This window comes from Nesoenas mayeri, assembly GCF_963082525.1.
Source record: "Nesoenas mayeri genome assembly, chromosome: 10".
NCBI lineage: Eukaryota > Metazoa > Chordata > Aves > Columbiformes > Columbidae > Nesoenas > Nesoenas mayeri.
Genome location: NC_137560.1, coordinates 19407065 through 19425494, shown reverse-complemented (window position 1 = coordinate 19425494; position 18430 = coordinate 19407065). Strand labels below are relative to the sequence as shown.

The window sequence follows — 18430 nt, the reverse complement described above, 5'->3', positions numbered from 1 at the left end:
CACTAAAGGTGGGGATAAGAGTGCGGAGCTTCCAAAAGCTCCCGCTTGTCCAAGCTCCCGACGTCCACTGGTAGACTCTGGTATGTGGCACTTCAGTGGTTGATGCTGAGAAGCCAGGACATACCTCCTCAGACCAGTCCTGTGAGACATGCGGCTACGAAAGGAAAATTAACATCACATTTTAAATAGCCCTTGCCACAGATACAAGGAGCCTGGTCCTGATCACTACAAGACGCTAAAAAGCAAGCGGTTAGATATGTGCAAGAATGTACAAGCTAGTATCTGATTTTTGAAGGTCAAAATTATGATTTCATTGAACTTTTAAACTGATTATGGCACCAGCAGTAACAGGTACAAATCTTTCTGGGAGAAATAGGCTAAGGCAGGGTAAGTAAATTACCTCAACAGAATATCTGTCTTCCTGTGGATTTCAGTGCTACTCGAATCAATTTGTGATGATATGTTTGTACCCGACACAGAAGCCAAATACACAACCTGATCTTATGCCAAGTCACTATTAACAACTACATTTTCAATTGATTCTAGGATATTCATTAACTAGGATCCATAATTACATATAATTTACAGACATATCATTTTAAATCACTTGCCAGTGAGCTTACTAAGCTCACTTTATGACATTCAAACACATTATTCTAAAAAATTCACTGAGTAATCAGCTTGCAAGTAATGACAGTGGAATAGCACTGGATATAATCAAGTGGAAACTTAGAACAAGAATCACCAGAAACGCCTATAGATCACTTTTGCCATGCGACTTTGACACTCCCTTCAACCCTTTCCAGAAAATTATGTGGGCTCCAAAGCTGTTCCACCAACTCGACTCCATCAAACACAACTCCTTGGACTTGTTTCATCAGCAACCCCTGCCTGACACCTCTTCTTCAATACCAGGCAGCAGATTTGTTTTAATGGTATATTTACCCTTTTAGCAAGTGTCCTGTTGTTAGGGGGGACGTTGTGACAAGCAGCCCTGTATAGTGTTGCAGAATCTCCTTGGTGTGGGGCTAGAAATGTCGGGCACTGCTTGAAGCCAAAGAGCAGCCATGGCCACGTGGAAACATGAGGGTCAGGCTGACTGGTTTGTAGAGCAGACAAAGTTTGACACGTGTCCACTCACAGCTTTTTATTAATTTCATATAATGATTTCATTTGCAAAAGCTACGTATGGTCTGGTTTATATCTACAGTCTATCTCCATGGTCAATAGGGATATTTTATGTGCCATAAAAAAACCCTGCACAGTGATGCAGGGGATTTAAAATGCTAAGTTGGAACTTTAGGACTGTCGCTGCAAACTGCACTGAAACCCCATACAGATGGGTTAAACAAATTACGTGATTTTATTGCAAGTTGTAACAGAAAAACTAATACAAATATGTAAGACATGTAACCCAGCACTCTGAGCACTGGTTCAACTTCATTTGTTTCCATATAGAAACTCTGAATACTGGAAATAAATTAGACTAACAAATGTCTTAGTCACAAGGAACTTTTATGTTATGTGATTTTCCACTGCATAACAACTTAATACAAAACTATAAAAATAAGATGCTATTTACAAAATATATTAACTTGTTTGCAAAACTATTCGTTAATTCAATTTTTATGTTACGTGATAAATTATACAGCTCAGTCACACTTTACAAACAGTTAAAAGATAAACCTGCTCTGAATACAAAATTCTATCCTCTCAGGATCTGACTATGCCAACTCATAGTACTTCCCAGAATTTGGATCAAAGTAGCAGTTCAGACACGGATCATACAGAAGATTCAAAACTTCATCTTCTTCAGCACTGGGGTCATCTTCACCTGGATCAAGTGGGAAAGTAAGAATAAATTACTCCTGTTGAATTAGACAATTAGATGGAAATACCTTTCTGTCAGATGTGACAGGATGTCTCTTTAAAGTGCATCATCTTTCGACTTCTGATAACAAGATAACAGCAATTCACACTGTTATTATATTTCTGAAGACTTGTATTTAGTTGAGGTGAAACGATGTCAGTCAGTTTGCTTAACAACCGGACTTCACAGAGTCGAATGGAGCAGCTCACCAGAAGCACCTTTGCTAACAGTGGATCAAAGCCTCCCAAAGTGCTATTTTTCTCAATGATCTTAAATGATAATGTTTTAGTATGAACAATGATGGTCAGCGTGCACTTAAGGCCTGTAAGAATGAAAGATTTTGAATGTCTGGTATCGAACATGTTACCTAAATGTCCAGTACAGGTAAACCTGTACAGAAGAGCTTCCAATAACAGAGAGGAAATAAGATTCTTTCAGACAATAAAAAATTTAAATTTAGGTTGTCTGAAGTTATTTAAAACACAAGAGAAGTTTTCAGCTAACAGAAATTAATCCTTAGCTTAAAACACACTGATAAAGCCATACAGACCATTACAGACACTCTGTACGTTGTAGCTCCTTTTCTAAACATGTCTGTCATACAATCTAAATCTAAGTTACAAGATCTATGGTTTTTTGTTAGGAAATAATTCATTGCTGAATGTTAATCTCATTCTCGGACTGCTAATACAAACAGAATGCTTTGTATGCCCTAACTCTTCATAATAAGTAATGGCCTGTGATGTTAACAGCAGCAGTTTCACAATGCTCTGAGTCTATTTACAGCCAGGATCACAGAACGATATATAGATTACATTATCTAGAGACCAGAAAGTAGGTTGGTGCATTTAATGCATACAGAAGCGTGCACCTTATTGTTTCGGAAGAGATTTCATTTGTGTTTCCCCAGTAGCATTAACAAATGCCATGAGAAAGAAACTCTTACTGTAACCACAGGTGAAAGGGCAAAGCTGAACTGTTGCTGTCCTTGCTGGGGGTGCTTCATCAGGCCTGGTGAGTTAAATGGGGTTAAGGGAGGTATTTTGTTTGGACAGCTCTTGGGAAAACTTATGCAGCGCACAAAGAAGGTGTAGAACCCATCACCTTTTTCTATACTTCAGATCATAGTAAACAAGCAAATGGTATTCATGCCTGATAGGTATAGATGCATCAGAATTTAATTTGATTGAATAAAGGTACAAAAATAAAAAGCCAAAATAAAACACTATGGTATATAGAGATTTTTTGTTCTCCAAATGTGCAATCACAGACACATGATGTAAAATATCTCAGCGTAAAGAAAAATTAGTTTAGGAACAATTCAGAAAACAGTTTGGAATGTCTAGTGTGAAGAACAGAAGAAATCCAACAAATTCCCAAGTATGCTTATTTTTAAAGATTTTAAAGATAATAATCCAAATTTTAAAATTTACAGAATTTCTAGCTTTATTGCAGCAAGCCTTGGATTTCATAACACTAACATAAAAAATGCTCAGAGACCTATCACAACTTTATGTCCAACATGCCTTTAACTCAAGGATTATTGTCCAATTCTCTTTGGCTTACTTAAGACCCTTAAGAAAATCTATTATTTGATTCTTCGGTGCAAGGTCCCTTCCTAACAGCAAAATTCTATTTTGCTGCCATAAAGAATTGCACATACAGATCTATGAAAACATTCCCGATTTGAGGGGCAGAGTCTATTTTAGACAGTAAATCACCAAGACATCTTCATCCCTCAGGCAGAAAAATACACAGGAGAGATTTATAAGATTTCACATGACTTGAAGAAAAATATCTGCCCTGTTTCCTAAGAGAACCGATAAGGAAAGGGGTATTTGAAGAGGTATTTGGAGAAAGGGGCATTTGAAGAAAACAAGGTGTTTGTTTTATTCCACTGTTGTTGACTTTCCATAGCATTTAAGTTCTTTGCCATTCTCTAAACAAACACCATTGATAAACAAAAGCCTGTAGCACCTTAGGTGGTGACAATAGTCTTTAGTCAGGAAATCATGCTGAGATTTCATTTAAGGCTAAATCTGAATTTTTTCTTCATAAGAGAAGTTCTGCTTATGTAAGTGTAACTGTCCTGAATGTTTAGTCTTCGTGTTCTTTCATAGGTTTGCCAACCCCACTAGCATCAATTCCTTAAACAACTAAGATGTGTTTTTTTATGAATTAATCCATATCGAGCCAGCATATTAGGAACTACAACTGCATAAGTTATTATTCTATCAGAGATAGATAATACCTCATGGAAAACTCTGCTAGCTTGAGCTAAGAAAAGACAACTTGGAACCAAAATGTAGCAGTATAGACAACTATGAAAAGGCAGCACCAGCACTACAGAAACAACATTTAGAAATGTCTTCCTACCCAGGTCCTTTTCATTGCCTTCATAAATTCCTACCTGGAATACTCTGATTTGCTGAAGATTTAGTGTGCTCTTCCAGCTCTTGGCTTCCAGGAACGATGGGGGGACTGAACACATTTGACCAGTCCCTGAAAAACACAAATCAAAATATCGTTGGTAAAAGAACAGTTCTTGTTCCTATTTATTCTAATTATTTTGATTATTAAAAATAATTCAAAGGAAATCAAAGGTTGTCATGTGTGATGAAACACAATCCAGCTGTGGTTTATTATTATGAAAATAAACTTTACAGTTAAGACAATTCTTAAATGTTAAGGCTTCCTTCCTCTTTTAGCTACTGGCAAAGCCCATACGGAGGACTCCTCAGCACAGCTGTCATGTAGCTATTTTGCTTTTGTAAAGAAAAAGGTTTTGATGGGATCTTTATCAAAGAGGAGGGAGTATGGACTTTCTTCACCCATTCAATTTAACAGGCAATTTAGGTCCCTCCTGAACATTACTTTGTGATAGCTTGTAAAAATGATTTTCACATTATCATACATTCATGCAAAGTTCAACGTTCATGCCACATACACCACTTTATGATACACTGTCTTTGATTGCTACAGCTCCAAGAAAGGAGAACAGTTGTTTTCATTGTTACTGCTTTTTATTGCAAACTGAACTGCAGATTTTTTTTCACTGAAAAAGACACTCATATTATATTATCAACCAGAGAAAGACAGCCTGGCAAGGACACAGCTAAGTCATAAAGTTAAGGCATTCCTTGTGCAGGTGATCACGTCATGTAATTGTTTTCATGTATGAAACTAATCTCTGTACACTGTGCATAGCTGATGTTTCCTTAAGTTCCCACCTCTCCTCATCAACAGTGGAGAGTCATAACACATTAAACTTTCCATATAACTATTAACTAGACTAAATAATTGCAAGTTAACACTTGAACACAGAATTGGAAGTACCTCAGTAAGTCAGCTCATTTTGACAGAACCAATTCCATCCTTTTTGACCATTTCATTTCACTGCAAGGCAAGGGGAATGGAAGGGAAAAGAGCTCTTTAAATTCCCTTGCGCTTGCTTCATGCTGATGGGAACAGTGCAGCTCTACATAGTAAATTAAACTTGGTTTGGGGTTGATTCAACTTGTGTTTGGCCATGGCTGTTTCAACAGCTGGCACAATATTATTATTCATGCAAACTTGTGCTAGAGACCAGGGGGATTAGCCAGAGCTTTAGAGGTAACTTCAACATCCACGGTTTCCTCTAAAAGGGATGAATTTACTAACAACTGACAGACTGCAATAGTCTCAACTCAATTGCAATTGTCCAGCACCAATTGAACAGGTAGTGTACTTCTACCTTCTGAAAAGCCTTGATGATCTCATGTGAGATTTGCTACTGACAGAGAAATCTGGCAAGGCTCAATCGCGTTATAATTGCTAAAGTATGCAAATTGCCCTTCCCCCCCTTTTTTTTCTGCTACTTCTGGACTTTGATTCCACATCATCTCCTGTTGGTGTGTATGGACGATCTGGGGTGAACCAGGGGACAACCGCCTACCTGTTTGCAGTCAAAATGGAAAAATCTAATTTTCTGCTTCAGGAAACAGAACTGCTGGTGTAGAAATCCAGCCAGTAGTACAGCAGATTTAAAAGAAGAAATATTGAATTTCCCATCATTTCAATATGTAAAAAATGTACTTGAAAAGTTTTTTACACCATCATATTATTTTCACATCGAAGGCCAACTTCACAACCAACCTTTCTCCTTCCTGTGGTTCAGCTAACTGCAGAGAGAACTGGTACAACCAATCCACGCAGCAATACGCTTGCCCAGACATCCCATTATTAGCTCTTGCTGTCGTTGCTCCCCGTATTTACATTCCCTGAATACAGCCAAAGACTCTTTATTTACACCAAAGCTTCAGAAGTTTTTAGGAATAATATTTCAAAGCATACTGTGATACCCAGTGGCAGGGTAGAATATATTCTCCATTTCTGCCACTTGGCACGTGTCGTGTGTGCTGCTTCACAATCAGCCAACAAAAGCCCAACAGTAGAACCTCTCTGTGCCCATAGGACGTGGCCAGAGAACACAAACCAGTATCACTTACCTGATTCTCTACAATCACACTGAAAGACAATGTCAGCAGAGGCAAATTCTTGGAGAAACTGCACCAGTTTTAAAGAATGAATAACTATTAGTGCTAATCTCCATCTCTGCTTCTCAAGCCACCCTTTCTTCCAAATTCACTACAACTTTTTAAAGAGATGATGATGTTTGAGATCCAGAGAAGAACTAGAATATTTGTTCTTGGAAGACTGCTGAAGCAAAAATGGGGCAAGGAGAGAGGAAAGACAGTGCTTGTTTCTAAAGAGAATTATCTCAGGCCAACAAATGTAGTTAGAAAAGTAAAGAAGCTTCAGCATGTATTTGCAGTTCTACAGGTCTGGCACAAAACAGAAGAGTTTAAAGATATGTGTTTTTCATATATAATACATATCAGAGAATTTCCAAAGAACATAGTTGGTACCTGGAAAGCAGAGAGGATGTTAGTAAGAACAAAAGATTGTCAAGCAACTACCTCCAATGGAAAAGAAAAAGACAATTCATTTAGAGAACATCGAGGGTGAGAGGTAATCATGTGTCATTAAATTAGTGGTTCTGTTAAATTAATAGTTCTTATTAGTCAGGAAATGTATTAATTTTAGCTTGACGTCTCATCTATGGAAGGTCCTCATGAAAGATCAAGTCTGAGAAATCGGAGATGGGGTGATTTCTGAGTCGCTGGATCATTTTGTCCTTCATTTATTGGAGTTAATTCTGTGCAGGAGTTGTTAAGTTTCATCTTTATGTCTTTTTTTTTTTATTTTGATGCATCTGGTTCAGTATATGAATTATTATTTTTCTCTAGTAGGTGCAAGTGTGAGATGTGGGGATTTTGATCGTTCTAAAGGGAGGCAAAGGAGTGGTTATTTATGACAGAGGCAACACGTGTCAGCCAGCTTAACTTTTCCCATTAAGACAGTCTAGATTTAGGTTATGGGTTTTTTTCACCATGTCCAAGAAAAACTAATAGTTTTGCTATTCAACCCCCTCCCACCATGACAAATAATCAAAACACTCTAATATTAGTGATTAATTATTGACTTAATACTACTTTGAAGGTTGAAACAATTTACACAATATATATTAAAACCAGGTTTACTACCTCCACACGTTTCTTAGCAATGTCTATATCAACTTCTCCTAAAATACTGAAAAAAAAAATCTCATGCATGCAGAAATCATCTTGGTTAAATTGCAGTAGAGAGTAAATACTGGCAGTTGATTGATAAACCTCTGAAAAGTGGGTTTACAGTGGTAATTCTGATAGATGCTGCAGTGCAGCAGTCAAGACAGATGTTTCCATGGTGAAATCTGCAGCTGATTTTAGGAAGCAACTAAAGCATGTGTGAGTATGAGACAGAGTGTATGAGCTAAGTTAAACAATCAAATGAATCCTTAAGAATTTGTAGACTTTGCCTAAAAGTAGAGCCCAGCATAGAGACAACCTGCAATATCCTGAGAAATGTAGACTGTGGCCTGTGTTTTGATTCTGGCTGAATTAAGGATATTTTTTGGGGGAACTTCCTTAAGAAGGTTATCTCCTTAAAAAAGCAAAGCCAACCACACATTCTGACTAATTAAAACCACTCTATTTATGCCATCAATGCCAGCTGTAAACAATACAATCAAAATGCAAGCCACGAGCTACATTGTATTATTCTACTTGAGTATTGTTGTAGTTCCAAAATATCATTAAATCAGCACAAACCAACACTTACCATTTCCTGCACATTTTTCACAGTGAGCTGCATTCTGACTATGAGTGATCTGTTAATCTGTTCTTTGCCTCACAATCCGTCAAAGTGACAGATTCATTCCATCCCTAATACACAGTATCTTCATTTACTGTATGCCTTATTTTTTGCTAGCACCAAGGTTTAGAAAATCCCAAGCTTATTTACAGAATGCCTTTTTCCTTCCTCCAAACCACTTCAGCAAGTCCAGCCTGCCAAATACCAGACTTCTAACGGAGGCAGAGAGACCTCCTTAAAAACTCAGTTATATCATTTTCACTTAATTAGTAACTCAAAAAGAGATCATAAAAGGTACAAGTGCAACTGTGCAGGCAAGACTTGAATCTGCTCCTCTTAGTCTTAAATCTGTAAATGAACTGGCTTGTGGGTGCCAGATTAGGATCAAGGATAACAAAGGAAACGTGACTTCTACTTAGTAAACACGATACTACAAGTGCACACAGTATAATCATGCTGACTGGTATCAGCTGAAAGTTTAAACTTTTAATGCTATCCTATTTTTCTTTCATTATCAAAGTTCAAATGATAAATTTGCGCAGGTTATTAGAAATATAAACAGTTATCTACACCAGTCTAAAAATACAAATGACCTGGATTTTGAGGTTTAGCAGCTTAGTAATTAATATATTGTGCTATTTGGTCAATGTTCTGCAGTTAAATACATGAAACTTCTATCATAGCTTCTGTTATATAATAGTAACATTGGAATTTACTTAAAAGACTAAATCTCTAGTTCACCACCATGGCTTGCTGGTTAGATTATAACCTCGATATTCACTAGCAGTATTAATGACACCAGTAGAGCAAACCAATGATTTATCATATAAGTAAGATATTAATACTAGTCCTCTCTTCTTTGCTAGCTTTGATTCATTTCTCAGAAGATCAGCTGTATAAATTTAATGAATTGATCGGTTAATGAAAGTTGTCTGAATTTGGACTCAGACCTTAGGTGGTGGCTGTGAATGGGAGTCCCAGACTCAGCACAAAGTAACTCAGATCTCTTCCTTTCCATCTAAGAGATCTTAGGGGCACATAAACTCTTTTACTGCCTGTTCTCCAGCTCTACACTTAAGCACAGACAGACAACTCTGAATGGCCCAGAAATATGCAGAAAAAGGGTGGAACCAATAAAAGATATCTTCAATAAATCCTGAAACTACAAAAAGAAGATACAAACTACCTTATATAAATAGAGACACAACAGTATATTTGAAAGCATCTGCCATGGTTTATATTCAAAGCCTTAATACATATGCTGCCACGTTTGCATGTTCTCAGGTTCCCATAACAAGGGAAAGCCATTTTTGGATTATTTTAACAACCTTTTAGACATTAGCCACTTGGTTCTCAACAACCTTTCTCCTGCTAAGCTTTTTGCCATCAGGATTAAAAAAATTAGCCTTTTCAATTAGGTCTTTCCTGTGCCATTTGCTTCTTTTGTCATGTTCTTTTTCATGCGTATTATAACCTGACAAATGCAGCTGAACTTTGCTAATTCAGATTAACGACTGGGAGGCCTATTGCAAATTACTCTATTTTGTGGATGAGTAAAGTAACTGAACAAGTACAATGAAAAACCAAAGTACATTTTGTGAGGTATTGTTCTTGTTCACTTATTTTGACAACTGTTGTGTAATTTTATAATACTTCATAATGTAATATTGTCTGTTTTGTGGAATTAATGAAGTTGTATGGCTTCAATATCATAATGAATCATAAAACCAAATATGCTTCTTTGTTTGCAAAACCGGAACTTTAAATGTGCTGCTTAACTTTAAATGATTCTGCTATTTAAGTCTTTGCTTGGAAATATGGGAGACAAAGACTTTTTGTGTCTGAATTTCACAGCACATGTGCTGGAGAAGTTCTGGTGTAGAGCAAATAAACATTACAGCTACAATCCTCCTTTACCTGCATCATTCTGTAGGCCAGCTTAATTTTACTGAATCTCCCAATGGTATAACACATGCATCAGCTATTGGAATGTTTAGTTTTCACCTGGGATGGATGAGAGCACTTGAATGATAGTCTCAAAGCTGAACATACTTTTAATGAGTAGGGCTGAACAGGGTACACTATATACTGATGTATACACACACTTTAACATACCAGCCTGGCAAACATGAGCTTCCAGCAGCACAGAGATGGAGATGGAGGTGACAAGGGAGTACAGTTGTGTTTACTCCTGATAGTTTCGTGCAGGTAACGCTGAGCAAGCACACAGCAGAGGCACAGAAGAAGATCATTTGCACTGATTGATTAATTAATTTCTGCAGGTTCCTTGGAAAAGCTGTCAGCCCTACATATATAGAGTAGTTTGGAGAAGCTGTTGGAATTCAGAGCTGTCAACAAACGAAACCCACCAGACACTAATGGGGAAAACAAATTAAACTTCAGTTTAACAAATATTTTCATTTGTGAATGACAAACAGCTTGAGCACTCATTATTTGGTTTGAGACCACTGATCAATAGACTTACTCATAAAACAACACCTGTGTTTTACGTGCTCATCTTACATTCTTGGGTATCGTCCAAATCAGGCAGACATTGTCATCAAATCTCTGTGCCCAAAATGGGAATACATTTTATTAAACTCATAGAGTTAAATGTCCAGGTAAAACTTAACTGAAAATTTTGGCTGTGTACAATTTGTATGAAATTACTTAAGTAAAATATACTTCTTGTGAAAGGATGGCCAGAGAAAAGCTGAAATATTTGTGTCCTACTTTAGTGTGGCTTCTGGGGAACAGCTGTTTGAGCTTCAGAGGAACAAATTTTACTTGTTAACTTGGGAAGAACTGAGTAGGAAGCCAAGAGAGGATCTGCTGAGGCAATGCTTACAAAGACAGGTTTGAATTTATAGAAGAGCCCTCTCTCAAACATGGAAAAAATTAGCTTTTATCAGAAATACATTTTCTGGAGAGCATTTGCAGAAGTTCTGAAAATCTATTAATAAAATTAGGATCTTTTTGAGAGAGCAGCTCAACCTTTTGCAGCTTAGTACGGCTGAAATTCCTCTAGAATATTTACTTTCTTTCAGCATTTCCTTTAATGAAACTTCCAAACCTACGACACACAAATATTTTGGAGGGGAAATGCTTACTAAGTAGATGTGGGTACATCGCTGGAGGAAGAAGTAACACAGATAGTTACAGGTTTGTATTTGGAGAGAAGAGAGTGATTCGGAAGCTCCGGTAGGACCAAGCAGCACATCATGCGGAGGGAACGGCGGTGCTGGGCTGACGGGCTCTGCAGTCACCCCTCTCCTCCCATCACCTGGTTCTGCGCCTCGCAAAGCAGCACAACGCGGAGGTGATTTGTACCGCACCAGCAATATTCTCGACAGACTTATGACCTTTATCCAGTGGAACCAATGGAAAATGAGTCTTGCTGGGTCTTTTTATTGACTGCATTTCCATTATCTTCGTGGGTGCTTTCTTTCCTGGCTTCTTGTTTTATCTTATTACAGGCAGAAGCTACATTTACTGGACAATAGTTTCCACATTGCTCTCTTTTCATTTCCCAGAAAGTATCGCTACTACAATTTTTAAAGTTATTTGAGACCTGTCAAATTCTTTATCACTCTTTACAAGAAGGCATTTGTTGTTTCAGTAAGTGCATCACGTAGCTGTCTTCATGCCATGGCATTTATACTCATCCATCTACATACGATATATCCATTTTTCAAATATTCTGGGTGTTCCCTTACATAGCTACAGTAGGTTTACAAGACTTACATATTTTCCAGTTGTTCATATATTAATTGTTAAAGTTTGCTTTAAGAACAGTTTAGGAACTGAGTTATAGAATTACCACTAATTTTATCTCCCTCTCATTTAGGTACACACCCTATGTGAAAAGACATCACAGAATTTTCCATTACAAATGAGAGGTAATGATGTGAACAATGGTATTCAAGTCACATCATCTCCAGTTTTTATATCATGATGCAAACTGACCTCATAATTTTGTCATCTTCGGTATTTACAGCCCAATAATGCTTCTCTGGCAGTTCACAAGGGCTACTGAATTTATGAGGCACTTGCAAGTCAGGTATTTAACGAATACTTTGCTTGCATTTCTCAAAAATGATTTCTAGAGACATTTAAGTCTACCGTGTGTACTGGATTAAACTAGCATAAGAACTAAGTAATAATTTATACTATTTTGTTTTAAATTTTATTATATGGAAATACAAGTTTATTTGTTGATCGTATTAACTTGATATGATGAAATGCTTTATTTTTACAGATAACGGAGTTTATTCTGTTCTTCAGTATATAAAATGTACCGAGTACTCAATTACTTTAGCACATGCATAAAAATAACTTAATAAAACCTGACTCAACGAATGTATGGGCAAAAAGAAGACAATCAATGTAGCTTGCACTAAAATACAGGCAATTCTAATGCTATCAGAATTACAAAATTGCTTCTGGAATAGAGTCCTTGACAAACTGTCAGTCACAAGGTACCTGATATGTCACTCTGTGGACTGCAGGCAAGTGTCTGTGTCCACTTCATCCACTGCAACAATTCATAAGGACAGAGACAGATCCTCTGAGAACCAGCACCCAAGGCAGAGAGGTTTTCTAGAGCAACATGAGCACTTTGATTTACATGTGAAAGCAACAGGAATCCAGGATTACACTCTAACTCCAGTAATATATTGTGTGCACTAGGAAACATGGTGGCATGTTGCAATAACTGATGCCTCTGGGTGAACTTGCACAGCAAGTTTCATAGTGTTCACTTGATAAAAGTCTAACAAGAAGGTAATAAAAATGTGGATGGCAAGTGAGACAAGTGACTGAAAACATCTGTGTGACGAGAAATGCGTATTATCCTGCACAATTGACTTTCAGTGCCTTACCGTAAAACATTTCAGGCTGTTGATAGAGGATAAATAAGTTGTATCTGAAATGTCCTCTCCTCCTACCCCTCCCAACACACATACACTGTCCAGTTAAAAATTGGACAAGCAAAATCCATATTCATGACACCAAGTGAAAGTAAAATAAGATGGCTTTTTAAAATACACCTCTTGTTCAGGCTGTTAAAAAACTGAGAAAGTGATGTTGGGGTTTCACAGACACAAGGCAGTTCTGAAACTGGACAATTCAATTAGATTATTTCTCCATAGCCACCCAAAACATGCAGAATTCAGTTCTACATTCCAGGACAATGCAGACAATGACTAAAATATGCAATAATAAAGCCCTCTGAGAGAAGGTTGCAACCGAAAAGAGATTTAAGATTAAATCAATGAATGTCACATTTAATATTCAGAACACTCTAACTGAATCCTTACTGCCTGGGCTATAAATGGTATCTTACCGTGGGTTGGAATGAGAAAGTGGGCTCATTTCTTTCTGATAGTGATGCTCCTGACTGACAGGCTATGGAAAACAAAATAAAACAATAGTGAGAAAATAACTTCACAAATATTTTTCAGAATGTTTAAAAGTTTGTAAGAGACCCTTTACGAGAACAGACATTTGCAGCTTCTGATATTAAAATTTTACAGTCTTTTTTGCTTATCCGTGAAAATTAAAAGGAATTATAAAGATCCTAGATATGAAAAAGTACAAACTAACTTATGATTCTTGTCTGGGTGGAAATACATATGAATTAAGGAGTCAACCACATAGTCATTTCTCTGCTGCCTGTGAGAGTGTTGAGAGTGTCAGGAAACAAGGAACAGTGGCAAAGTGTTGTCTGATGGAAAGGTGTGGACTATATGTCTGTAGGAGGCTTGGTGCAGGGGCTCTTGGTTGGATCTGCACTGAAACAACCGTTCTTGAGACTCGACAACATTGAGCCACAGCTAACAGGGCTGGCAGACACTGTTCCTCCTCCCTCAGAAGCAGCATTAACAGCAATCTTCGCAGTCCCAGATGAAGTTTGCTGAAGCGCATGTTTCTCTATGGGACTGCCAATTTGAAACCTGGATTAAGATGTTCATGAATAGTTGCAGTGGACAGTATGAATATTCACACAAGATATGATCATTTCCCACAGTCTTCAAATCTTACTTACCCATTGTAAGAATATGCCCCAAAGGTTTTAAACTACATTTGGTTTAAGGCATTAAAACCAGTTATTTGCAAGAAAGATCAATATTCATAAGCTGGTATAAAAATTAAAGAATTTCTAAATTCAGAAATACATTTTCTGTCAGTATATATGTGGTGCTTCCAAAAGAGACTCCCTGGCCATTATCACACACCTCAAAAGGAATTCTAAACAAATTACTGAAGCAAATGCAAAAGAAGTGAAAATACAAGCACACATTAACAATACTTGTACCATTTAGTACATGAAATCCTAAAAAGAAATACTAAGCATTGTGATAGCAATTGCTTTTTTACAAATGAATAAAAAAAGAGTGTGTTCTCATGATTTCAGGAAGTGGGATGGTGTAAAATATATGTTGAGGATGAATGACATCCTAATTACTGCCAAATGTGAGTCATTGCCTGGTGGCAGATAGTGCAATTTCCCAATGATGGCTAGCGGAAGACTGAGGATGAGACAGAAAGTAAATTAGTCAGTCTGTGAACCAGAATATCTGTCTAAATAATTTTTAGGCTCATTTCATAGTAAAGAATAGTTTGCCTCAGTTTTGCAATTTGACTTGATGTGAACAGATCCCTCCAGGGGCTGTCAAACTGAGCTCTCAGTTGGAACAATTCTGGGTTTAAATATCACTCCTCTTGTCTGTCAGACTTCAGTTCTGCCAGACCATTTCTGTGTTAAGTGGTTTTCTTTTCTGAATCATCACAAAGGAGGCCAGAAGACCTTCCACAAAGCAGGTATGAACCTGGAAATACTCTTTCAAATATTTCGCAGATCAAGGCCTATGTGGCTGAATTTGTATTCAGGAAGCCGCTTGGGGAACAAGTTCTCTTTCTTCTCTGTGAGTACTCCTTACTCAAAAGACAAGTCTTAGTGGTGGGCAGATGCCGGAGTTTGGTAATGGAGTATTACACCACTACAGGCCTCCAAGACACATCAACGAGCAATCTCAGACAATATTCCTTCTCCTTTGCGTTTCTCACTGAGAATCAGGGACCTTATGCGAGAAGATACTCTGAATTCTCTTCTATATGATCTTGCTCCACAATGTTTGTGTTGCATCTGAAGTGGTGTCTGAGGTGTGGAAACAGCTGTCCAAGAATAGGCTAATTCCCTGACATGGCAGGAAGGTCTTACTGGAGCTCTGGAACGCAGGAAGGCATTTCAGCAGAAATATTTTGTGAGCTTTGCAACTTTTCCTGGGTAACGTATATATGTGGACAGAAACCCCACATTATACTCTGCAATATACGCAATTGTGTCTTGTATATTGTTGCAAAGCTAACATGGAATTTCATAGACCTTAACATTCAGGTAAGAAACAGTCAAATGCAGTCTTAAAATATTTAGTTCTACATTCATGCATATTATTGATTTGGAATGGTGCCCCACACACATTTTACAAGGGTTTACAATTCTCCTTCGAAGTAAATACATTTTAAAACAGAAGTTTTTCATATTTATAACTGATAGCTGTGCTGGGTAATGTATAATATTCAAAGCTGTTTTATTCCTTTCTGGCTGTCATAGTTTACAGCAGCTGCTAAACAACTCACATTTCAACGACTTCTCCTGACAGGATATACTCAGTTCTCAGTAAACTATCGTAAGTTATAAAATACAGCTTTAGTATATCTGGTTTACAGTTGTTTAAGGACATCTGTTCATCTGTTCTAACTGCAACTTAGCAATATGATCAATCTATGTGCCTTTACATTGAGAACGGTTTCTGAGATTCATTTGAGTCAATAACATGAGAATTCTCAATGAATCTGGAAATCAGAGTAAAAATGGCAAGCGATAGAAAAAATAAACTAACTAAAAATGTGGTTTATATATAAAGTATTACTTTGATTCATATCTTCACTATCTAACATGATTATAGCCTGCCATGCCTCACAAAACATCATAGGTATTTCAAAATGAAAGACACACAAAATGCTGCCTTTTGGTGGTGCTGTTGCCATACTTAGCACTAAGGGACAAAAAGATTGTCTAAAATGAATGAAAACTGGGAATAAAAATACTCCTTACTTATCTTTGAAGAACATAAGAGAAAGCAATAGATACTACTGATTTAAATAATCAGAAAAATACTACCTGGAAACACATGTAAGCATGAAAGTTTAATCATGACAAGAATTTCAAGCTGCCTTGAATTTCTCGAAGTACGATAAGAGGATTATTTCTATTTCTTTTCTAAAATCATTTGCCTACACAACTGGAAGATGGCTACACATATACACAAACTTTTTTGTGGTCTGTACATTAGATTTTGGAAGGATTGATCATTTGCAAATTCTCTTGACTAAACTCCAATGATGATGATACTAAAGATCAGTGACATAAAATGCATTTGCTTTTATTCTACACATATATTTTAAAATAATATAGAAGGAATAAGTACATCTATAAGGAACACTTATTGGTAAAAACTGGAAGCTGAAGAAACGATGACTCTACTCATTTTAGGTCTTACACCAAGACCATGCATGGCAGAAGATGAAAATCCAGAAGGATTAGAATTTAACACCAGCATACCAAAAATGCCCCCAACTACTGTTTTAAAAGCTTCTGTGTTAGAACAACTTGGGGTGTTGTTCTAATAAATGCTGTTTATAACCTTCTTAGATACTACAGGTCTAGAAAATACAATTGCCACCCTCACATGAATACTCTGAGGGTAGAATACTACCTGAGAAAGTTTGCTTTCTGAATCACCTCTTCTGAAAACGAGGTTCTTGCCACTAGATCTTAAAGCCTCGATGCCCACCTTGCAAAGCACAGAGAAGAAACCCGACCAGCTGCATGTGTAGCACACATCACCACTTCAGACAACTGAATGAAATTTAGAAAACTTCTCTCTCAAAGACAAATATGTTGCCTTTTACACTTGATTTATGCAGAGAAAGAAAGTCACAAAGGCCTACTATGAAAAACTACAGCCATATTAAATTACAATTTAAATGACTAACCTATTATATCTAAACACGTCTTCAGACTGATGCTATTAGTCTGAAGCTACAGAAGTTGATCAAGGCAGAAAGATCAAAGAACTGACTCCACAATCACACTGTGCTTCACTGAATACTGCAGTACGGTTTACTTTAAAAGCTCATTTTGTTTTAGTCATGTAATTTGTATTAACCAAACCTGACATGTCTAAACATTCTTATCAATTTCCTTATAATTAAACTACTAAAAAATTAATGAGGCTGCTATTCTCTTTATTTGAGTTCCATTTGTCCAGTCTTGCAGATTTACACCATGTTTGAGTCTATGCAGTGAGTACCGAGACAAAGCACTGAAAACATGATGAAATCAATTAAATGTATAACATTGACATATCTCCAACAGTTAAAAAGTACTAATGTTTCTCTGATATCCTGCAAAATATTATTTGGCAAACCAAGGTCTTATTTGCATAATAGACCACTTATGGATACATCTCTTCTCATTTGAAACCTTTATTTACCAGCGTATTGCAAAATCCCAATGCTGTGTCAACCATTCAGTATGGAAGGTGGCTACTACAGGCATCTGTTTGGACCCAATAGATCCCTGGAGGTAATTAGCATCTGCCATATTAGAGCATCTACCCTACAATAGTTTATACTGGGGCAACACAGCAGCATTTAATCTTCCAACATTAGATCTGCCTCAGAGTTGTGCGCTTTACTTAAGCCACACTCATTATTTATTATTGTTTCACCTATAATAAAATAAGAACTATGTTGCTGAAATACAGACGGAGTGACGAGGTTATCTAGTTGTACAGCAGCTCCTGCAAGTACCTTTATGCAACTGCTGAAATATTATTCTTTGATTTCATACATTCAATAGCCTTCGGTGGACTGTAACAAATATTCCTCTGCTTCTCATAACAGTACTTTGTCACATAGTGCAGCTGTGTGTGATTTTGTACCACATTCTACCAGGACAAATAATGATACGAGGTGTAAAATACAGAAGGGTCACATACTAAGCGCTCAGAACTACTGCAGCTTTTTGCCGCTCTTCTCCTGCTTCAGTCCTCGAAATAGCTTTCATTAGCTTTTCAGTAATGAGACTTTATCACTGTAAGCAGCAATTATTTTCCACTACTCACAGTGTAATGCTGTTGCTGACTGGTATATCTGGGTTTCATTCATTTTTGAACTATTTTTAAGTACTGTATCACACACCTGCAGGTTGTCAGCCGCTCTTGCGACAAGCTGTACAGCCTACTTGATTATTCAGGA

The 18430-nt window shown here is 37.1% G+C and overlaps 1 protein-coding gene across 1 annotated transcript in view; it reads right to left on the bottom strand.

The window, feature by feature from the left end:
* Nucleotides 1-1724: 1724 nt before the first annotated feature.
* The window catches only part of CFAP20DC (CFAP20 domain containing), a gene marked incomplete at its 3' end in the record, with an annotated part of 42742 nt that continues 26036 nt past the window's right edge, over nt 1725-18430 (bottom strand). The window contains exons 14-16 of the mRNA XM_080350643.1: nt 13449-13510; nt 4281-4372; nt 1725-1834 (exon numbers count right to left, since the gene is read on the bottom strand). Coding sequence (XP_080206769.1) covers nt 1725-1834; nt 4281-4372; nt 13449-13510 — 264 coding nt within the window. The remainder of the gene's footprint in view (nt 1835-4280; nt 4373-13448; nt 13511-18430) is intronic.